We start from the raw sequence: 23,985 nt of genomic DNA on the forward strand, positions 1-23,985 counted from the left end.
GTCCCAGGGTCATGTGATCCCCTTTTAGGACCTTCTGACAAGCAAAGTCAATGGGGAGGTCTGCTTCACTTAACAAACGGGTTATAAACTTAACAAATGCAGTGATTCACTTAACAACAGTGAGAAGATTGTAAAATGGGGCAAAATACAGTTATGTCTCACTTAGCAACATAAATTTTGGCCTCAATAGTGATGGTAAGTCGAAGATTGCCTGTAAAATAGCAGGGAAGAACACTGAGGAAGAAATAAAAGAATTTTTTTTTTCAAACCAGCCAATTAAAATGCGAGTCTGAGTACAGGGCGAGTATTGATTAGCGGTGGACGGGGAAGCCGCATCCAGCGTTTTTTCTTTTAATAGACGTCAAATGGATTCTAGGATGGAACGACTTCGCGCTGAGCTTCCACCAATGGGCTTAGATAATTCGTTTACGTCAGTCGACCAAAGCTACGTCAACTCATCCCCCTCTTTAATATAGAGACCCCTTTGATATTATTTGTGGTTCGATAACAGCCTGTGACAATGTAGTTTAAATGATTGAAGGGGGTTCTAACCATAGACGGAGCTAGCCTTGGATATGGGTGGGACCAAAATGAACGGCCGAGGAGGGAAAATGACTGCGGTTGATAGGATCGTTCCGTGTTCTCATCTCACGGCGAACAATAGCCGCGCCATGCTGAGTGACAGCACAAATAACCTATCCTGTCGGAGCCTTGCCTCTTTCCTTTTCCCTCCCCATGGTCTTATCGAACCAGCTTGCGCGCATCCTCCCCCTGCGCTTGATCGGTGGCCAATGAGCGTGCCTGGGATGGTGGGCGGAGCTCCCACAGACCCGGCTGCACGGCGCAGAGGGCAGCTGGGGCGCCATTTTGTGAGGCGTTCGGGGCGCGAATGAGGCGAGCGTAGCTGTGAAAAGAGAGGGCGAAGCAATATACGGTTACATAAATTAGACATTTAGATAAGCAAAGCGGCGGCGTGCTGGATCTGGGGCCTCCCGGTGAGTTCGTTGCCTGAAGAAAAACGCCTGACGGAAAGAGTGGCGACGATTCTTTTTTTTTTCTTCCCCCGCGCGCGTGTGAGGGGGGAGGGGAGTTCGTATTGCCCAAACGCCCCCTCAAGTTTTGGTCTCCGCGGCGGTTTTTCTGGACTCGCACCTCCTTCCCCCCCTCCCCATTCAATGTATTGATGTCATCCAAGCCGATGACTTATTTGGGAGAGACCATTATGCTGGGCACAAAGGGGGGAAATTGCTTTAATAATTCTTCCGTTCTGCGAAGGAGAGGAAAACGTGTGGCCGTCTATGTGTATGTATGTGTGTATTTGTGGTAGGCTAATGCGTTTATGTGGGTTGTAAGAATACTCAACCTATGGTGTGTGCCTACCCCTGAATATATAGAAAGCGTGTGAGGTGTGCGCGTAGATCCCATTCGCAGGTATGGCTGCCGGCTTAAACGAGGGAACACATGCTTGGATGTGGGGCCTGCCTGACCTTTATTGGGCGTTCAGGGTCGGATCTCCTTCGTCTAATCCGGATTGATAGTCCAGGTCAGGAAGACAAGATGCCAAATGCCTCAGCAGATGGCACACAACAGACTGGACCTTGGGAAGCTACTGACAAATCCAGGTGGTGCTTGGATGGGAGACCACCAGGAGATCCCAGGGCTGTAAAATCGACCTTTAAAAAAAATTACCTTAGAAAGTAGAGGCAGAAGGCCGCCCCATTTGTTAAACAAAATAACTATTTTTTTTGTAAGGCGCGATATGAAGATTTTACATGGATGGCAGAAATGCCTAAAAGCATCAGAATTTGCACACTGTCGCACATTTGCCATGATCAGATTGTGATTTTTGGCAGATTTTTTAAAAATGCACATGCTGTCATAGACCAGAGAAGCTGAATTGCGGATGGTAAAACGCCTAAAAGCATCAGAATTTGCACACTATATCACACACCATGATCAGATTGTGATTTTCAGCAGATTTCTTTTAAACCCACACTCTTAATAGACTAGGGAGGCTGAATTGTGGATGGTAAAATGCCTAAAAGCATCAGAATTTGCACACTATATCACACACTTAGCATGATCAGATTGTGATTTGCAGTAGGTTTTTTTTTTTTTGAACGTACATGCTATTATAGGCTAGGAAGGTTGAATTGTGGATATAAATTGCTTAAAAGCGTCAATAATACGCACACTATATCGCACATTTACCATGATCAGATTGTGATTTTTGGCAGAATTTTTTTTAAACACTTCATAAGTTAGGGAGGTTAAATGGCAGGTGATAAAAATGCCTAAAAGTATCAAAATTGGCACACTATATACTTGGACAGCTATCTGACATACATTTACATTGGAGCAATAAAAATAAGTGCTATTTCATGTAGTATTGCTACTGTAGACATTTTAAGGATTTTGCACTGGGAATGCATGTTCATTGTAAAACAAGTATATAGCATTTTTGGGAATAGAATTGTATTCCTTAAGTGTAAACAAATGCAGTTGCATTCAGTATGAATTTGTTCCCACGAAAGACTGACACAAAAAAATACTACTATGTATTTTTTAAAAGAGTTTTATTCGTGCTAATTTCGGTAAGTGACATAAACTTCAGAAGGGCTTGCCTTTATATTTTTAGAGCAAAGGCACATTTCGGAATTAACAATTTATTTGATAGAAACAGACTGTGTGCTGTGTTTGCCAACAAAAATGATGCAACTCGTAATGCATTTTTTCTTTGAACTTGTGCTTAATGTTTTAAACTTGCATGAGCTAGTTTGGACCAGTGTCAGGTTTAGGAGGAAGTCTCTAATTTTTTAAAAAACCAGTTGATGGTGGGATATTTTGTATCTTCCTATTCCCTCTCTCTCTGCTTTGCTTGTAGTCCCTGGTATGAAAAATGAAAGTTTGAAAAGCAGTTTGCATTGAAGGGCTGATAGATTAGTCTCAGGTTGAAAACCACAAGCCTTTTTTTGTTTTTTGTTCTTGTTTCATAACAAGATAGCGTCTCGGCAAGAATCCATACCAATCTCAACACTTTTCAAACAGTGCAGTTGTAGAGATACAAGAATTCTGCACATGTTAACAGAGCCCGAAGTTACCTTGCTACCAATCCGATTATTGAAGTTGTAACTTAAGAGGGGTAACAAATGCAAATAACCTAAGAACACTCTGGCCACCCGGAATAGGTAGTCCTCCATTCATTTAGTGACTGTTCAAAGTTGCAGCAGCACTGAAAATGTCTTATGATCATTTTTCACATGACCAAAGCAACAGTTTGATTGTCATCTGATAAAAATTTGGATCCTGGGCAAATTTTATGATAGCATGTATTTATGATGGATGCCATGTCCATTGTGTGATCACCTTTTGCTCACCTGGCAAGCGGAGACAATGAGGAAGCCAGATTCACTTTAAGTGGGTTACTAACTTCACAACTGCAATGACTCCCTTAAGAATTGGCAAGAAAAATCATAAAATGGGACAAAACTCATTTAACTGTCTTGCTTAGCAATGGGCTGAACTGTGGTCGTAAGTTGAGGACCACTTACAAGTTCATAATTCACTCCCAAATTTGATCATAGCACTGTATATAATTCTCAGCATGAAAAGGCACAGACTCCCCAGTCATAATTTGCACATTACACAGACACAGACACATGTTTTCCAATATTTTACTATACTACATGGGTAAGTTATAATGGCAAGAATTTGCTCTAGGCCAGGATTTAAATCCACAACTAGGCAATCACAAGTGAAGTATCTGGTCTTTGACCATCCACCAACACAGGTACAACCACGGTTAAGTTCAAAATTTAATGTTGCTAAGTGAGACATTTGTCAAGTGAGTTTGACCCCATTTTACTACCTTTCTTGCCACATTTGTTAAGTGAATTGTTGCAGCTGTTAGTCACATGGTTGTTAAGTGAATCTGGCTTCCTCATTGAATTTGCTTATTTAGAAGGTTTGAACTTAATTTTTGCCTAGATTTCTGTTACCAAAACTTAACTGTCCCAATAGTCAGGAAAGCTTCTATGGCCACCCGCAGCTTGAATTGGTCAACAATTTTTGTAAGCTAATCTGTAAAAGCTTTTTCTGATCATCTGAGTAGAGACTTAGGTTTACTTAAACATTGCTGTATTTTCTCTTGATAAATTCCAAAATGGCTTGTTCTTAAGCTTGCATCTTGTTGCATTTGGGATCAGACTGATCATTTGAAAGACAGGCTGTTTTCCCACAGAGAAAACAACACTGAGGAAGTGTCAAGGAAAAGTGAAATTAATACAGGTATAATTCTTGAGTTACGACGGTTCACTTAGTGACCATTCAAAGTTACGTGATGACCTCCCCCCCCCCCCAAGTATTTACAACACAGTCCCAAAATTATGCATATTACAGCACCACGGCAGTAGTTCAACCTTATAAATGTCTGCAGAAGCACCACAACATTCATCCTTCCTATCCCAGCCAGCGGAGTCTCCAGAATTGCTATCCACCAACCCATCCTGCCACGTCAGACTCACTTGCAAAGATCTGTCTCCTCTCTGGCACGGTTTCTTTGAGAGCGGGATGATTTAGCTTCCAGCATCCGATCGACTTGCAAATATTTTGCATGGAGACTGGAAGCTTCTGGGGGCCGTGATCTTGTGGGACTTCAGGCTACGAAGTCATGGTCCCCCCCAAAAAAAAAGCTGCTCCGTGCAATGTTTGCAGGCTGCCAGGAGGCTTTGAGGGCGTGAAATTATCCCACTCAAAGCGTCCCCACCGACTTGCAAACCTTTTGTGCGGAGACTGCAAGCTTCTAGGCACCCTGATCTTACGCGGCAGAGAGGCTGCAGAAAAGACAGCTCACTAGATCTTCACCAGGTAAGTGACCTGGCATGGCAGGATGGTGGGGGGAAACAATTGTTGGGAGCATGAGGTATCTCAGTAGGTCCGGGGAGACTTTGGGTGGTCTTAAGGAGTGGTCTGTTCTATCACTAGACACCCCCCCCCAATGGCCTTCCCCACCCTGAGATACCTCATGTGCCCTAAATGACCTGCGCATTCAATTAGCGAATGCTTGGGCAAAAACATTTTCACGTTCATTTAATGAATCCTCAGGTTACAAATGTAATTGACAGGGTCCATTATATTCATAAATCAAGGATTACCTGTAATTTAAATAGGTATGGGTGAAAAGATAGGTGGGGGACTTCTCTGCCCCTGTTACCTAGGATTTGAGTGGTTGGTAAGTGGAAAGGTAGATAAGTGGGGGTGATATCTGAATTCTAGAAATTTATATTGCTGGTTCTTTTACCACTAATGAAAACCTAGCAGAAGACCAGCGAACACACTTCTTGTATAGACCTTGATTCTTTTCCCTTGATTCTGTTCTCTCTCTGTGTGTATGTGTATGACATGTGTGCATGTGCTCAGATTTCCTCTTTGCTTTAGAGATCTCTGAACTCTTACCTATGACAAGTATGCAGGTGACTTTGAAGTCGTCCAGCACGACTCATTGGCAAGAAACAGACATGGCAAGATCAAGGTGGCAGCTTAAGCACACCTGTGGCTGCTTTGAACTTGGAGTAGCCACATGGGACCAGAAGCTGGTGTTCTCTGGGGTGGGGGGAAAACTGGGAGATGCGGGCAAAGTTTCTGGGGTACCCTTGACTCATCCTGTCCCTTCTCCTTTCACAGGGCAGCAAGGAGAAAACCCCCAACCCTTCCTTCACTGGAGCTCAGCTTGTTTTTATTTTTATTTTATTTTTTAAACCCCACACCCACCCCACTACACGCACACCCTCTCCCATTGTCTCAGTACAAGTTGTTTTAATAAAACGGTGCCTTTGTGGCCCAGTGTTGCCTTGCAGTCAAGCAAAAAAAAAAAAAAGCTGGATTGAAAAATGTAATTTTGGGAGAAAAAATCACCTTTTTTTTTTCCCTGCAGCAGCTGGGTTAGAGGAAGAACCTTTTAGCCTCGTATGAGCTGGCCTTTCTTAGGCCATTTTTAGAATGAAATGGTGTTCAAAAGGGCTTGGATTATTTTCTGCCAGGAACTCTCTCCTCTGCCAGGTTTTGCCATAACCGTGGCTGGAATGAGAGCTTGAAAGGGGGGGAAAAAAAGGACAGAAAGAGAAAAACAAAAAAAAATCGTTATTGACTTTGACCTTTTTACATCTCCCGTTTTTCTAATCTGGACTATTTTTATTTTTGTTTTTTTACAGTGAGATTTTTTTGATCTTCAGCTACAGTAAGTTATTCCAATTTTTCTCCGTTTTTTTTCCTGCCTTTCCACTGATTTCCTTTTTATCGTTGTTGCTAGTTACTTTATTGATATTATTGCTGCAATAATGGTGGTGACTGTGACTATGATGATGTGTTGCTCATGGTGGTGATTTAAAAAAAATGACTGCTGATTTTTAACCAGATGAAAATGGAGTTTTTCTGAATGATCCTAACTGACTCTGGGCTTTTATAACCCCTTGGGGGGGAAAAATACACATACCAGGTTTTTAAAACACATTTTTTTTTAAAAAAAAGAAAGTGGATTGATCACGTTTAACTCTTTTTTTTCCCTCCCTCACTGATCGCCTGGCTGCCAAGAACAGAACCTCATACCTCTCCAGAACTTACTTGAACAACTCAGGAAGTTCCTACGCTTTTTTATTTTTATTTTTCATTTTTTAATATTTTATTTCTATTCGATTTTTCAATTGTTGCTGCACTGTGTCTGTGGGGCTGCTCACTCTCTAGCAGTGACCGCCTCTCCCTGGTCAGAGGCCCCGCTCACCCCTTCATGCCCTCCCAGTTCGCTATCCTGGTCTTTTCCTCTGCACCGTCCCCCATCCCCACCCACCCCTTACAAGCGCCGTCATGGATGCCCAGTCTGGAGTAACAGAGGCAGCTTCCAGCGGAGCCTTGCATGGAGCAGGGGCATACCCATCTTGGCTGATGGTAAGGGGCTGCATTGGCTTCATTCCAGGCCACCCCCTCTTAAAGGCCTTGCTTAAAGTGTATACACCTACCTGTATAGCATATCTGAGGGCACTATTCAAACCCCTGGCATCAAAAATAAGTAAAATTTCCTTTTCGGGAGCATTATGGAATGGCATACAGGTAGTCTTGGACTTACACGTATTTTGTTTAGGGGCCATTCAAAGTTAACTGGAAAAAAAGTGGCTTACCACCGTTTTTCACACTTAACGACCATTGCAACATAGTAACATGCTCAAAATTCAGGCTCTTGGCAACTGGCATGTATTTATGACAGTTGCAGTGTCCTGGGATCAGGTGTGACCTGCCTGATGAAGTTAATGGGAGGATATCCGAATCATTTCATGACTGCACGATTCACTTAATAGCTGTAGGGGTTCACTGAACTGGCACAAAGTTCATAAAAGGGGGCAGAACTTGAACAACTGCCTTGCTTAGCAATAAAAATGAATGGGCTCAATTGTGGTCGTAAGTCAAGGGCTACCTGTAATGCATAGATCCAGCTGCTAATAGAGATGATTGATCTTGGGAAAAGACTATATATTGAAGATTAGTAGACTAGTACTGGGTTAAATGGTTTCCCAGTTTTGTTTTTTTAAAATCTTCCCTTGTTCATAGTTGTATAGAATACATGTAATAAAAGTTTCTTGGAATTTCAGAGCACATAGCTATAAAATAATGCAATTGCAGTCCCTGAGTTTTCTAAATGCTTCGCAGATATCACAAAATGCAGTAATTGTCTGCTGTAATATGTACATAAAGCTAAATAAATGGAAAGAAGTAGAGGCAATTTAGGCATTCAGTTTCAGAAATTGTATAACGTTAACCAATATACTGTGGAGAATGTGATAGATTTGCCATTCTAGAAGTTTCAGAATGCAGGAAGTTTATAACCGTGATGGCGAACCTATGGCATGTGTGCCACATGTGGCACGCAGAGCTATTTGTGTGGGCACGTGAGCCCCAGCCAAACTTACCTGCACTGTGCATGCACGCACCTCCCAGCTGATTTTTGGCCTGTTTGAGGCTCCTGGAGGCTCGAGGGAAACCTGCAGCCTCAGGAGGCTGAAAAATAGGTCTTCCAGAAATGCCAGAAGTGCTGAAATGGGCCCGTTTTCAGCCTCCCAAGCCTGCAGAGGCTTGCCTCAAATCTCCAGGAAGGCAAAAACAGCCTCAAATGGGCCGAAAATCAGCTGGGAGGCATACGCAGTGCAGGTAAAGGGGCGGGTGGGGGTGTTGCGCTCACATGCACGGGGGTGCATTGCGTTGCGGGTGCTGGCACACGCACGCTATCATGTTCACATGCACTTTGGGGACACCACAACAAAAAGATTGAAACATGTAGACTCCAACTTCTAGAATTCCTCAGCCAGCCATGCAGGTTAGTGAATTCTGGGAGTTGAAGTCCACAAGTCTTAACGTTGCCAATTTTGAAGAACCCTGATGTAGAAGACCAAAATTTTGTAGGAACTCCATGGGAGGCTCTGAATGGTTACAAAAAGTGAGTCAGTTACATTTGTCCCTTCTTGGAGAAAGACATCTTAGAACGTTTACGATCTAACAACAAAACATGGGAAGAAGTAGATGATTATATCTAAATTGGTCTATATCTTTCTCCATCCTCTTCATTGATCAATGGTAGAGGCTTTTTAGCATAAGGGGTACTTGTTAACTAATTGTGTGATACATCTGCAAAACATTTAGCTTCTAATACAGTTTTCATGGATTCAATTCTTTCTTGGGCAAATGGAGTTAAAGTGACCAGCAACTGAACAATTTTGCTGAATGGCCAAACTCATTTGTTCTGCGTCTTGTGAAGAGGCTGCAGGAAATGGGGTTGTTTAGTTTTGAGAAGATTTAACACATGGAAAGTTAAACAGAAAGTATATATCAGCCCAGAATGTAGGATTTAAATTAAAGGATTTAAAATATAGGAAGGCAGATTATGATTGAATGTATTAACAAATAGGCATGTTTGGCATTGTCATATGGGGACAGAAATTACCTGTTATTTGTTCCCTATTCCTGGAGCAGAATTTCTTGTCTCTTGTGTATAGAGTCCACATCAGCCACTGGACATCTATGAAATAGTCACGCTCTCTAAGTCTGATCTACTTTACAATTTTCAGCAAAATCTGGAGATGGAAATACCACTCAGGTCTCCTTGAAGTCCTAGAGAAAAAGCAAGAGGTGTAGACCCCACAAATAAGTGTTATGAAAAGGCATTCCAGTAAAGAAACAGTTCCCGCCACTTGAGGCTGGCTAGGGTTTTAATTCAGCTTACAGATTTTTACCAGGCTGACCCAAGGCTTAGTTAAATGCAGTGAAGGCCTGCTTTGAAAGAAGAAATGGGATTTTATTTCCTATCTGGCTTGGAATTGAGGCAGAAATGAAAATACATTCCACTTGTACCTCTGTAGAAACTGAAGAGAAATAAGAGTATTTTTAACAAGAAGGGAGAAGCAGTGAAACAACCCATTTCAAACAAAGCTTTTGCTTTGCTTTTCATTAAAAGAATTAGAATGTTGTTTCTTTGACACACAAGATGTGGAATGGAGCAGAAAAGTCTTAAGTAGATTTATTTAATCCTTTCTACATATAGTTAAAATCAAAACTGTGGTTCAGTGTTTAATCAGTATCGGGAGGCAAAGAGAAAAGAACCTTAGTCAAATGAACTAGGCACAGGGTTCAGTTGAATACTGGCAGTGAAAATCATTCCTACTTTTAATCTTGTTTCACTCATCCTCAGTGTTCTTCATGCATGTCCATGTGCATTAAATGTGCATCTGTCCACTCTACCTGGATAGATAGCTTTGTGCTTATTAGCTGGGACTGAAGAGTTGGGGTTGGCAGAGAACGTGCAGCCGCTGGGAACTTGGTTGCAAGAAAAAGTTTGGATTCTTCAATAACCAAAGCCAATCTTCCATCCTCTACTTTGTCTCCTGCCCTTAAAAGTTTGGACTGTAGGCAAACAGATGCTGCCTTTGCATTTTATTGTCAATTCCTATCCTTGTAAGCAGCCTGAGGGGAAAATAAGTACAATATATGGATAAAGAAAATGCTACTCTGGGCCCTTGCCAAAATTGGACTGTAACCAGATAAGACTTCCTTGAGTTTGCACAAGAGTGAGATTCCAGCAGTGATAAGGTATTCATTTGCTCAAATCATATAAAATACGTTATTGTCCGTTAATGCATAAAAGGCAATGTACAGGTATTTGAATCCAAAACAAGAAGGTACTCTTGGATCTCTGCAGTCTGTCAGCAGCGCCTTAAAGAGGCCACTCCCTTTTTCTAACCTTCACAGTTCCTGCATGTAATCAGGAGAAGTCAAAGCTTTCAGAGTGCTGCTAGAAAGCACTCTGAACATGGCCATGTACAAAGCATCAGATACAAGTGCAGACCCTTCTAACATGTCGCCTAAATCTATCGACAGAGACTTGTGGTAATTAGTTCCTTCATGTAAGTCTTCCCCAAATTGGATTTGGATTGCTTTCTTAATTAAAATGTCCTTACATTGAAGGAGGAGGTTAGAACATGCAGGATCCTGAAAATGTTAGGCGTCCTTTATTTATAGATTCATCTCAATTTTAAGAAGAAATCAGGGAAGATTTCCTCTTGATAATGAGAGTACTTTCATTAATTGCCTCTGAACTGGCTTCCTGCATCTGTCTTACATATGCTGCTGCTTGTATTGACCAAAGCATGTATTGAAATGGTAGATTGCGTTTTCCTGACAATGCTGCTTGGAACAGAACCAAGGTAGGAGTTGAGTTGACATTGTTCAGAAGATGTTTGATGCTGAAAAAAATATGGAAATGGAAGCAGTTTGAACTGAAGGCCTTCGCATCTTTTAGACAAAATTATTTTCATATATCCAATTCTAATACAGCTTTTTTTAATAAGATAGTAACTATGGTAGGCTAATGGTAAAAATATATCCCTTTCTCTTAATGTTTTCTTTTCAGGAATTTTTTCTAGTGTTGACATTTTTGTATGTGTGCCAAAACTGCTGTATCTTATACCTAGGAGGATGCATCTGAGATTTCCCAGCATGCCTCACGCTGGTAGCGTTTCATTCTGAGAAAGTGCTACTTGTCAGATGATGCCCCCGAAATGTGTGTGTTTGTGTTTTTTGTTGTAGTTGGTTATAATTGGTGTGTAAAAAAGCTGTGGCATCTGACCCTTTTCCTTTTGCTGACCCATCTTTTTCTCCCTTTCCCTGGCCTTGGCAGCAGGTTAGCCTTTCTGCTGCGTGGGGGAGCTATGGCCAGCAACGTCACCAACAAGACAGATCCCCGTTCCCTCAATTCCCGTGTCTTCATCGGAAACCTCAATACCCTCGTGGTCAAGAAGTCTGACGTGGAAGCCATCTTCTCCAAGTACGGCAAGATTGTGGGTTGCTCCGTGCACAAGGGCTTTGCGTTTGTGCAGTATGTGAACGAGCGCAACGCCCGCTCTGCAGTGGCGGGAGAGGATGGCAGGATGATAGCAGGTCAGGTCCTTGGTAAGTAGGCAACTTCCAAGGTTGGCCCTTCTGTTCTTCCATCATCCCATTGAAATTGACGCTGTGGTTCTTCTATCAAAGAACTTTTGTTTCCCTTTTGCCTTGTTCAGCAGGGGTCTGCTTATGGAGCCCCTATGCAAACGATACATGTTGCTGCCTTTTTATGTTTGTGTGTGAAGGGATTTCTGGTATAGAAAATGGAAAGTGAAAGGAAGGTGGGAGCAGTTAATTAAGATATATTGGGGAATGTAGTTTCAGCCTTCCTATGGAGTATGTTTCTGATCTGGTCTATGAGTGGGATGACAAAGATCTAAACAGAAATATTCTTGGCCTGGCTTTGCCTTGATCTAGGAGCTTTCTGGAACCTGAGAACAGGAGGGTAAATTTAAAGAACATTCAATGTCCTACCTGATACTTAACATTTTTCCTGGAAACAAGACTAGAGAAAAGCACACATATATATGCCTTTTTTAAAGAAAGGGGTATATAAGCTTGTTGGATTCACTGAGACCAGCTTTAGAGTGGTGGACTTTGTCTGAACCCAAATTATTAAAGTCCCATCACCACCAGAACGCAGATTCATTCCTCTCCTGGCTATTTACAGCTGTGCAAATAAGTGTCACAAGAATGATTTAGCTCAACAATGTTTCAGATCATCTGGCCTGTCATGCTTTGACATACTAATTAAAAAAAAAAAGTTGGAAGTCGAGAAGAAATTCAAGGCTTCCCCCTTCAAGAAAAGCTCCCTTCCCCCTTCTCAGCAGTCGTTGGGACCTGCCTGTTAATGTCAGGTGCAAAAAACCTGTGCTCTAGTTCAGACATGCTCATGCCTATGCCGGAGGGGATTTTTCCTTTCTTTTCTGAGGACAACATTTGTTTTTTCCCCTGTCAACAGAAGACAAAATTGCTGATGTTTTTCCCACTCAATATCCCAACCCCCCTCTAGGAAGATTTTTTTTTTAAAGCTTATTCTCTCACCTTCCACTTGGCTAGTTGTTTGTGAAAGGTGATAGTGGTTTTCTTCAGCAACAAAAGGGAAGAAGGACGTTTTCTAGGTAACTTGAGCCTCTGAAATGATGATGTGTTTTATTAGCAACGCTATACGGTTTGGATCCTGCTGCTGCTGCTAGGTAGGCAGATCTTTTAGCCCCAGACTGCCCTGGCTTTTTATAATGGTGTGCCACATCTTGCAAGAAAGAACAGCTAGTCCTCGATGTAAGGGAGCCATAAACCTCTGTTGTTAAGGGAGATTTTTGTTAAGCGATTTTAAACACCCCCGCCCCCATTTTTACAACCTTCATTGCCAACTGTTTGCTGTTCAGTAAAGCACTGCAGCTGTTAAATTAATAACATGGTTGTTAATTGAATCCGGCTTCCTTTATAACTTAAGAGTCGGTGGCCAAGCACCTGAATTTTGATTAGGTGACGGGGGGCGGGGGAATGCCACAACAGTCATAAGTGTGACAAACGGTCGTAAGTAACTACTTTCAGTGCCGTGACAACTTTGAATGGTCCCTAAATGGATTGTACGTCGGAGGACTTCCTATATTTGTTTCTGCTTTCCATGGGTGGCAGCCCTGCAACCCTGTATGGCTTCAGGTGGTTCACCTTTGTGATATGGAGTGGGCTTTTTCTCCCTCTGCCACTCCCATTTTAGGCAATGTGCCAAGGATATTAACTGGGTGTTGTAAGGAGTGTTGTAACAACATATAAAGAGATTTTTGCAGGCATGTTGCTGTGTTTACCCAGGAAGATGTTAGGCTCTCTCCTTTCTTGGATGTCCAAAAACCCCAAGGTGGAGCCATCCTATGCCAGACTACTTAGATCAGGGGTGTCAAACTCATGCCATCATGGCGGCATAACGTGATATATCAGGACTTTCCCCCCTTTTGCTAAACCGGGCACGGGCGTGGCCAGACTGTGACACATCTGGCCTGCGGGCTGGGAGTTTGACAGCCCTGGCTGCACAGTGGTTAGAAGGCAGTATTGCAGGCTAACTCACTGCTCACTGCCTGGAGTTTGATTCTGACCAGCTCAAGGTTGACTCAGCTTTCTAACCTTCCGAGGTTGGTAAAATGAGGAGCCAGATGGTTGGGGGCAATGTGCTGACTCTTAATCCGCTTAAGAGGGCTGTAAAGCACTACGAAGTGGCATATAAGTCTTAAGTGCTATTGCTACTTTTAATTTGGATTAGAATCTGGCTTCCAAGGCTTCCCCAGTTCTTAGGATTTTACAAATGTTTTAGATAAGAGAATAACAGTTGGAAGGGACATTGGAAGGACTCCTTGGTCAAGCAGGTTAGCCAATCTCTTCTTAAAAACCTCCAGTGTTGAAATATTTCTGAGGGCAAGTTGTTCCACTAAGTAATTATTCTGTCAGGAAATGTCTCCTTAGTTTTAGGTCAGATAGCTTCTTGTTTATTTTCAATTCATTGCTTCTTGTCCTGCCTTCATATAAAGCAATGCTTTATCTAATTTACTGATGATACAAGGCTGAGAGTAATGTGATTAGATTCAGAAAACGACATGCTTTATGTGTTGAAACCCAAAAATCAAAATTTCATGTAGATTTGGGAAGAGTGGTTCGTTGTATACGTGGAAAAAAGTTCCAGGCATCTATTGGATAATATATGAGACAGTACTGTGGTTCCTTAAAAATTAACATAAATAGGTTGTCCCAGGAGAAGATTACTGTTCAGCTCATGAAAAATGCAATTCTGCTCTGTTCAGTGCCAGGCAAATTATAATTGAAGTTTTGCCTTCAGATCAAGGCTCCACAATTTCAAAAGAATGTTCAATAATGGCCACTTACATAATAGCAAATGTTTTTAAAAGCTGGAATTGTTTTGCTGGGATTGAAGCAGGGAGTACAAAGATAATGTCCAATATTTGAAAAGTAGTCAGGCAGAAGATAGAGCCCAGTTATTTTCAGCACAAAAACAAGTACAAATGGAAGGCAGGTTTGGACTAAGCCTTAAAGTATACAACAGCACAGTTTAAAAATGGAGCAGAGACCCTTAGAAATGGGTGGATTTTTGTGAGACTAGTCCAAAGCTGCCATATCTAAAGATGAAGCAGGGAAGACAAAAAAAACCCTCAGGAATGTTGTCCAAAAGATCCCTTTGGGGAGCTAAGAAAACAAAGGGGAAATATGTTGCCAGATAACGGAAGTTTATTTATTTATTGGTCAAGCGATTATAAGATAATGGGTATGAGTATAAATATAGTTACGAATACATGAAATTGATACATATAAGAGAAATAAAAAGAAACAGTAGGACAGGGACGGTAGGCACGTTGGTACACTTATGCACGCCCCGTACAGACCTCTTAGGAAAGGGGTGAGATCAATAGTAGACAGTCTACGGTTAACGTTTTTGGAGTTAGGGGAAGAGACCACAGTCAGGTAGAATATATGCAGACACTGATCACTGTTGCTGAAGTCATATTTCCTGCAATCAAGTTTGGTGCGGTTTATCTTGAGTTTGTATCTGTTGTGTACTCTTGTACTGTTATGGTTGAAACTGAAGTAGTCATTGACAGGACATTACAATGTATGGTTGTATATACTATACTTAGATCAGACCGAAGGTGGCTTAGTTGTAGGTTTTCTAGGTCTAGAATTTCAAGTCTGGTGGCATAAGGTATTCTGCAATGAGTAAAGGAGTGGAGAACTCTTCTTGTGAAATATTTCTGGACTTTCTCAACTGTGTTAATTAATATCAGATACGTAATGCAGGTTCCAGACTGATGATCTGTATTCAAGTATTGGTCTGGCAAATGTTTTGTATGCCCTACTTAGTAGTGTGATATTACCAGAGAAAAAACTACGCAGGATTAGGTTAACAACTCTTAATGCCTTTTTGGCTATGGAGTTACAGTGGGCTCTAGCACTTAGATCATTAGAGATGAGTACTCCAAGATCCTTGACAGAATTTGGATCATCAACAAGGACTTGACTATTCAGCTTGTATTTTATTTTCTGATTTTTTTTGCCAATATGTACGACAGAGCATTTATGTGTTGAGATTTGAAGTTGTTTGACCATTCTGATACATAGTCAAGGTCTTTTTGAAGGGTAGCAGTATTGTCTGTGGTGATGAATAGCTTTACATCGTCAGCAAAGAGAACGCAGTTGCTCTTAATATGACCACAGAGGTCATTTATGTAGAGTACAAAGATAGTTGGTCCTAGAACACTGCCTTGAGGGACACCACTGTTGACAGGTACAGAATTTGATAGGATGCTCCCAATTTTGACTATTTGTTTGTCTGTTTGACAGGAATGCTTCTATCCAGTTATGCAGGTGTCCAGATACCATAAGATTTTAGTTTTAGGAATAGTTTGTCGTGTACCACTGAATCAAAGGCTTTACAGAAGTCTATGTAGATTGCATCTATTGCTTTGCCCTGATCTAGTGCAGTCCATATATGTTTTTGCAGTGTAAGAGTTGCAGATTACAGGATAAGTTGGGCCTGAGCACATGGAAACCTCTCTGAGATCCCATCAACAGGTACCAGATGTGCAAATTAGGGCAAGAGTATCTGCCAGCATTGTGAATCCACAAAGTAGGACCTGTGGGAGATGCAAGGGGTCTTAAAGCCCACCCACTTCTTTGGATTCAGAGCTTCCATCCTTCTAAGTTAGTGCCTGGCATCCTAGTTTAACAAGCACATAAGTGTGGACAAATGCGTGGGTGGACGCGAGAAAGAACAAATGCACAGTATAACTGATGAAGTTTTGCTGTTAACTTGAAATCCCCACCCAGGGGGGATGAATATGTTTCAAAGAACCAGTTGTGCCTCAATGTTTGATTGAAAGGGATTCGAATGTCTCTCTAATTAAATTCTGAGCCATTGACCAAGGCTGTGTGTTGTCTGCTCTTAACCTCACTTATCTGGAAAACCCAGGTAAGAAGCAAGGTGGGCTTACAAGATCTGCATACTCTGACAGGCTGTGTGAATGGGTGACCATAAACTGAACCAGAGAGCGTCTATAACATTTCCCTTTTCCAGATATTATAAGTAAAGACGGCTGGTAGATAACAATATTTTCAGCCAGTCTTCTTTCTGGTGTTCTACAATTATTGTAACCCTAATCTCCCAGATTCCTCAGTAATTAGCCAGGGACTTCTTTTTTAAAAACATTTTTATATATTTTCCTTTAACATATACGTATTTAATAGTATTGTCTGGCTCATTTTACATATACATAATAATAGTAATAATATTTATATGTAATAATATTCTTCCAACTTCTAATTCATACTGTGCTGTCCAGCCAGTGTATGGGAATTGGATAGTTAGGTAGCAATTCCTTAAGGGAATGCATCATGGTAAATGTAGTTAAGGTATCCTGGAAATGGAGTCCATGTCACGTGACCACATCTGTAATCCTAATTGGTCACTAAATTGACCCTCGATGGGTTGGAGTTTTCCTCACTCTTGGCTGTACTCATGGACTCAGGGTAATCGATCTATCATTACAAGATGGGAGAAAAAGGATAGGAGATAAACCATCTTTTTACCTACAAGAAAGATATACAAAGGATTGGTCATTAAAGAAGAACTTCATCACAAATGTGAGTTATGAGGATACCTGATGTACCAATAAAAGTACTTCGTTATGGATGTTTTGTGGAGTTTCTCTCTCTGCATCTGTACAGGATACAGAACAGTAAAAAGATGTTTTAGTTTTGAACACATATATTTATTATCTAACTATTGATAAAGCAAATCCCAAGTTAAAAAATACTCTGTGTCTTCTCTATCCTTTATCTAATTCAGCACAATCTAATTATTTTTTTGATTGTATTTTCATCTGAAAGAGTTTCCTCATTTTTTCCAGTGTTATACAATTCTCACTGCTGTCAAAACATGTTGTATTAAATATACATTCCCTTTATTATATTTTTTCTGGCAAAATACCTAACAAGAATATTTCTGGCTTCAAATCTATACGTTTCTTTATCATTTTCTTTAACTGTATATGTATATGTATATATGTATATATACATTTTTTTCCAACATTTGGCGGACGTGTTTTTAAACGTCTTAGCAATTAGCTAGTGGGGACTTCTGGCAAAGTTTATTCTCCTCAAGCAAGAAAAACCACATTATTACCCGTATGGCAGCAGAATTGCAATTTCTCCCAAGAGCCTGTGGAGATCCTAGGTTTCAAACTTGAGCTTCTGTGTCTCGTTCAGATATTAATCTGGCTGCGGAGCCGAAGTTGAACCGGGGTAAAGCTGGGGTGAAGAGATCGGCCACAGAGATGTACGGGTCAGTAGCCGCACCACCTTCTCCGTCCCCTCTAGTCAGGTCGGGACCCTTACGTTTACATTATTTTTAACCTCTCTCTCTCTCCCTCTCTCTTTTATTTTTATTTTTTGAATTTCCTAATTTAATTTTGGAATGGGCTCTGGAATGAGCAATGCCTCTATCTGCCTTGCTGTCCAGCTTGGGTGCAAGATGCAAAATCCAATTGTATTTGTGGATGGCCGTGCCTCTGTGTGTGTGTGTGCGTGCGCACGCCTGCCTGTGCACCGAGCACTTGAAGCAATCCATCTGACTGTCAGCGTGGCTTTGATGTATTTGGGGTGGATAAAACTGGAGGGGAGGGTCACACTGCCAAGCAGCCTTTTTTTAAAAAAAAAGGGGGGGTGGCAATGCGGAGAGGGGAAATTGGATGGGACCCTGCTTGCTTTCATCTTTGCATTGTAACTAAACAGTTTCACTTTTTGTTAAATTGGGCTGTGAGCAGACTCTTCATGCTGATAGTTTAAAGGATTGTCTTGTGATCCTCAGCCCTTTAGAAGGTGGGGGGGCTGAGGTCCCCAACCTCCTTGAGACCTGACCGTGTTGTTCCAATGCTCTGTCTTTCAGGTCTTCATTTGACCTTGATTATGACTTCCAGCGTGACTATTATGACAGGTATGTGGTGTCAAGTTGTACTGCTCAGTTTTTGTGTTTTTAACTGGTGGGAAAACACAGCTCTGAACTGAGATCACAGACCTAGCGAACAAAAAATCTTAGGGCTCTGCTCACATCCTCCTCATAGCCTTCAGTGTGGCTCCCGGAAAACTCCCAAAGTTGTTGCCCAATTACACAGGCTATAAATTGTGTGTGTGTGAGAGAGAGAGAGATTGAGTGAGGGATTTATCAAATACATAGTAGAAATACTGTATTCAATTTTAATTAAAACAATTAGATTTTAGCTTAGCTTAGCTTAGCTTTGCAAAATAGCTTTTGTACTAATGTCTTTAGGACACAAACTTAAAGACTAATGGCAGCTCTTCGCCAAAAAAGTATTGGCTGGCAATCATATCTTCTTTTCAACAGTTGTATTAAAGGGGAGCACTAAATGTCCTCTCTATTTCTGGAGATGGTTTGTACTGTATAGCTCATTCTCAGAAGTGTAATGTTCACCCACTGAGCAAGAGCCAGAGGTTTGGCAGTGTTGTAGCCACTGCCAAAGCTGCAGAGAGGGGGGAGGAAGAAGATGGAGGCCGTGCTTCATCAAAGGGATGGGTACCTGGTTCCTGGAATGCTCCAGAAGCATCCCTGTAGTAAGATGCCTGCAGATTCAGCCAAAGGAAAGAGGCTGAGGAAGAGCCCCAGCTCTGAGACAGGATATACACTAATGGTGAAATTCATTCTCTGCATGAGGGTAATGCTGACCTCTTCAGATAGGCTTGAACATATAGAACAAGGGTGTCAAACACAAGGCCCGTGGGCTGGATGTAGTCCATGGGGTGCTTAGATCTGGCCCATGGAGCAGTCCTGGAAATACCAAAGGATCGGCCAGGAGTGCCTCTGCCAGTGAAAACAGCTTGGGAGGGCTGCATGCATGCTTCCCCCCCAAAAAACTCATTTTTTTGCTGCAACGGCCTCCTGCAACCCTCTACCAGAAAAAAAAACAGAGCTCAGGAGGGCCACGCACGGTCCTCCCAACCTCCATTTTCACTGGCACAGTGCTCAGGCCACTGCAGGTGCTCCCGACACAAGTGATGTCAAACTGGCCATCCCCCCCAAGGTCAAACACAACCCTGATGTGGCTCTCAGTGAAATAGAGTTTGACAGCCCTGATCTAGAGAGATCCGTTAGGCTAGATAATTCTGAGTCGATAGAGGGTCTCAATTGGCACACTTCCATTTTGTAATGTTATAAACAGTTCTCTGGGGTGTGATGGGCTTGAGACAGGGAAGTTTACTGCATTGCATACACACACATTCCAGTAAAGTGTTGCTGTAGAACAGAAGTACAGAACTAAAGTCCCTGAGGGTCTGCATGCAGGCTCCCGAAACCTTGGGCTCAAACTCCAGATCCAGTGAATTGGATTCAAATTTATAAAACGTTGGAGGGAGGGTTGTTGGAAACTAAGCATATTCGTTCCATTTAATTCATGGAATGTAAACTTAATGCTCTCATCCTCTCTTTGTTAATAAAAAGTCCTTCTGTGACTTTGTAGAGGATGTCTGCATGCCCCTTAACTCCCAAATGTTTAATTTAATGGGAATTAATCTCTTGAGATCTCTTATTTTCCAAAGTTAGGAAGAAAATGGGTAGCCATTGATTGTATTAACAAGATTTAAGAAAAGATTTTAATCAATTGTTTTGGGAGAGAGGGAAGGGGTGTATAAGAGCAGAGTTTAAGTTATAAGAGCTGCATCGTTGGAAGTTTTTTTTTAAAGAAAAGACCTGTCTCAAGTATCTCCTCCTTAGCAGGTCTCATCCTTAGCAGAGAGTTGGTCTAGAAGACCTCCAAGGTCCTTTCCAGCTGCATTCTGATTCTAACATAGTTCTGGACCATCTTCTTTAGCCTTGAGAGATATATTTCTGAGGTTTGGGTATGTTACAGAAAGAGACGAGCTGTTTTGAAAGGAGTACATAATGCCCTCAATTAGCTGATCTAATTAGAAGAAGGTATTTTGAGAAACCTCAGAAGAGATTTGCAGTGCGATGCTGGGCGGTATATTCACAAAGTGGTTTTGAAGCTAAGATACATATTTTTCCCCTCCTTTTCGGGTTCTCCTAGGATGTACAGCTACCAAGCACGAGTGGCCCCTCCGCCCCCCATTGCCAGGGCTGTGGTACCTTCCAAACGCCAGCGGGTTTCTGGCAATACCTCTCGCAGAGGGAAGAGCGGATTCAACTCGAAGAGCGGGCAGCGGGGGTCGTCTTCCAAATCTGGGAAATGTAGGTGTTGGAAGGTTGATCAGGATCTATAGCAAATGGGGGAGTGGTGGGGGAGAGATTTTGTGTATTATTTAAATTGGGTTATTCCAAAGTCTGCCATCCTCCCTGCTTCAACCTGGCTGCCACAAATGCTGAAACATTCTGCAATGCCTTTTTGATGAGGAAAGGGAGGAGGGCTTTTAAAAGAAAGGAAGATGGGGGTGTGTGGATTTTCTCTCCCCCTTTTATTTGTTTTCTTGAGTATTTTATGCTTATTTAATAAGTTCTGGTGCTGAAACTTCCAGTTAATTGAGCTTCCCTTCTGTGTTGCAGTGAAAGGAGATGACTTGCAGGCCATTAAGAAGGAACTGACCCAGATTAAGCAGAAAGTGGATTCTCTGCTGGAAAGCCTTGAGAAGATAGAGAAGGATCAAAGTAAATAGTGGGAGGGGAAAGGGATAAACTGCCTGGAGATCCATGTGGGATGTGGGATGCATGCCTGGCTTGAAACATTGCTAACCTCTTCCGGTCCTCCCAAGATATTCTTACCCCATTATAGGAGCATATGCCTCACTAGACTCTTCCATCATCCTCCTTTAATGACCCCATAATCCCTTGCCCGGGGATGGGGTGTCTAGCAACTGAATGGAGCTGAGTGGCCGGATGCTCTACCTGTCACCCTTGCAGAGGTTTTTTCCAGCAGATATATTCTCATTGTATTCAGAGAGAGAAATATTTGCCTCTACCTAGGATCAAACTCACAGTCTCCTGATTGTGAGGCAAGAGCTCCCCCACTAGGCCACCCCACCACTTGCAGCAGTAGAATCTTGCATGCATAAAGGAAAACCTTTCTACAGCAGCCTTCCAAGCAGGATATGAACTGCAGAAGCTGCTATTTCCTCAAAAGTATTGCTAACTATTGGCCCGTTTTGTAGGATGGTTGGGAGGGGCAGGGGGAAGGTTGGATAATCTTTTGTAATGGTTAAGCTCCCCTCCAGAGTTTTCACTGCTAGGCAATTGGCAGGAGGCCGAAATGATAGTGAACCCCAAGCCTGATTAACTCTGCCCGCCTCTCCTCCCTTCCCAGAACTGAAGAACGACAAGTCAGAAGAAGAGCAAAGCAGCAGCTCGACCAAGAAAGAAGAGAGCAATGTGAAGATGGAATCTGAGGCCGGGGCAGATGACTCAGCCGAGGAAGGAGACCTGCTGGATGACGACGACAACGAAGACCGGGGAGACGACCAGGTACGAAGCTGGAGAAGGCAGAGAGCCTCGAGTGAGGATGGCGGCTCTCCCCGTTTGCTAACTCGGCTCTTCTGCCTATCCCCTTCTCTCTCCCAGTTGGAGTCCATCAAGGGCGACGATAAGGAACCGGAAGAAGGGGAAGACGACAGAGACAGTGCCAATGGCGAAGATGACTCCTAAGAACCTAACATACCTCTCTCCCTTCTCTGCTCCTTGGCCCACATAGCGTTCTTCTGATTGAGCCTCTCGCACCCACCCATCTCCTCTCCCTCCCATTTGCTGGCTGCTTCCTCACTGCCCCCTTCCCCTTCTTGCAGCCTTGTGTTTTACAAATATTCGTGTCTTCTGTTGGCATCCGCCCTTCGTCGTTGTCGTCTTCTTCCCACCTCCTTCCCTTCATCTGCTCCTCTAGTTCAGTTCCATCCCTTGTAATTTTTTTCCTCTTAATTTTGATACCTCTTTATTGACTTAACAATAAAAAAGATGTATTGTTTTTAGACGACTGGCTTGATGTCTGTTGGTGCGGATGGCGTTTGGGCTGAGCGGGGAAGAAGTTATACCCAGTACAACATTTGGCAAATGGGTTTTTATTATTTGTTAAATATGCAGCTGCCCATCTATAACTAACTCGGGGGGTGGGAGCTCCCAATCGAAACCTAAAGCAGAATAAAAGCCATATTAGAACTATTAAAGAAACACTAACCACATTGAACAATTTTTTATTCTATATTATAATAAAACCCTGCTGCTAAGTCTGATGTGCAGCAACCTCATGTTATTCCAAGCTGGGTCTTCAAAGCATTTGTTCTGACCTAGGCTTCCTTAGAAAGTATAAAACACAATCCCAGCAAAACCACTTTTATATGCCTACAAAACAGTCTTTCAGGGGAATGTTGATAAACACCCACCTTATCGCACTTGGAATGCTGCCAGAGAACTAATTGCAGGGCAAGGCCAAACTTGACACAGTCAAACAGAACTTTTCAAAACTTGAACCAACTAGACGAACTAAGTGTTTCCTGCAAAAGCTCATGTCCCGTTTGCTCTTCTTTTATGTCCTATGGGAAGGGCCAATCATCTCCGAGGTGTGATCTTACTCCTAAGTCAACCCTGCTTTCTCAATTGTTCTTGTCTTCTGATAGCCCTGCTCCTGCACAGGCTGGGAACCAGTTCCAGAAACACTCCAGCCTCACTGCTGTCTGAGTCTGAAGGCAGCTGCTGACTGCCAGTCTACCCCAGCCCCATCCCTGCCTCTGATGCAGAGCCCTCATCCTAGCCCTCCTCAGCCTCCAAGAGTGGCCCAGGTTCCTCCCAGCTCCGTCAGCGGGCCACAACAGATTTACAAAAAGTCAGGAAGGTGGAGGCCTGCCATATTTTGTTGGGGGGAGGTATGCCATAGGACAGGCTGCCAGCGAAGAGGCAGGCTTCCTACTAGCCATCAGATGACAATATTTGCGGGAAAGGGCTCAGAGCATACCCCACCCTAGTTTAGTTTGAGTTTGGTAGGATGAGTAGATGTCCTTCGGGAAAGGTGATCCCACCGATCACCTGACTCCGGTGTTGGTCATGTTTGGGCTAAATGTTGGCTTAACCACCAGCAAATGAGACTAAGGAAAGTTGATAGATTGAGGACAGATCTATGGCAAGGTGGAGGAGAATCTATTTCCAAGGGTACCCACAGAAAAGAGACAACTACAAGTTTCTACCTGTTTACACCTCACAAAAGTTCTGGAGCATCTGAATTGGATGGGCTGATATTGGGCAGGGAAGGAGTCCCTGTAAATAGGCAGATATTGGCCCATGTATGGGGTTAATGCTCAAAAGAAGCACTTTGAATTGCACTGGTAATGGGGAGCCAGTACAGAACCCCAAAAAACCCTGTACCGGTAAAACAAGTTTATTTAGCAACCATTTGAAGGTATAACACAACTGAGAAAAGTGACATGTGACCGTTTTTCACACAACATGCTTTTCACATGACTGTTACAGCACCGCTATGGTCACATGATCAAAATTAAGAGGCTTGGCAACTGACATGTACTTGTGACTGTTGTAGCGTCCCGGAGTCGAGCAAAGTCAAA

The 23,985-nt window shown here is 42.5% G+C and overlaps 1 protein-coding gene across 24 annotated transcripts; it reads left to right on the plus strand.

Annotated features, from left to right (window-relative positions):
- Positions 1 to 826: 826 nt before the first annotated feature.
- Positions 827 to 22,403, plus strand: HNRNPC (heterogeneous nuclear ribonucleoprotein C). Of its 24 annotated transcripts, none has more exons than XM_087916630.1 (9): positions 827 to 995; positions 5,683 to 6,939; positions 11,213 to 11,484; positions 17,689 to 17,803; positions 18,368 to 18,415; positions 20,520 to 20,680; positions 20,993 to 21,094; positions 21,747 to 21,904; positions 22,001 to 22,403. In XM_087916630.1, the coding sequence occupies exons 3-9, from the start codon at positions 11,244 to 11,246 to the stop codon at positions 22,082 to 22,084; spliced, it is 909 nt and encodes a 302-aa protein (XP_087772756.1). In that variant the 5' UTR covers positions 827 to 995; positions 5,683 to 6,939; positions 11,213 to 11,243; the 3' UTR covers positions 22,085 to 22,403. The 24 variants fall into 24 exon arrangements, with proteins under 24 accessions (XP_087772756.1, XP_087772762.1, XP_087772755.1 ...); XM_087916636.1 differs by having other exon boundaries at positions 17,689 to 17,764; XM_087916629.1 differs by having other exon boundaries at positions 5,683 to 6,235.
- Positions 22,404 to 23,985: the final 1,582 nt, after the last annotated feature.

This window comes from Pseudonaja textilis, chromosome Z (assembly GCF_049901715.1).
Source record: "Pseudonaja textilis isolate UNSWEBS1 chromosome Z, rPseTex1.2, whole genome shotgun sequence".
Classification (NCBI taxonomy): Eukaryota; Metazoa; Chordata; class Lepidosauria; order Squamata; family Elapidae; genus Pseudonaja; species Pseudonaja textilis.

Excerpts from the sequence above, each read along its gene's own strand:
- HNRNPC (XM_087916624.1), top strand. The coding sequence starts at position 11,244 with ATGGCCAGCAACGTCACCAACAAGACAGATCCCCGTTCCCTCAATTCC. Across the intron at positions 18,416-20,519 it reads CAGCGTGACTATTATGACAG|GATGTACAGCTACCAAGCAC; the intron begins GTATGTGGTGTC and ends GGGTTCTCCTAG. Across the intron at positions 21,095-21,746 it reads GAAGATAGAGAAGGATCAAA|AACTGAAGAACGACAAGTCA; the intron begins GTAAATAGTGGG and ends CTCCCTTCCCAG.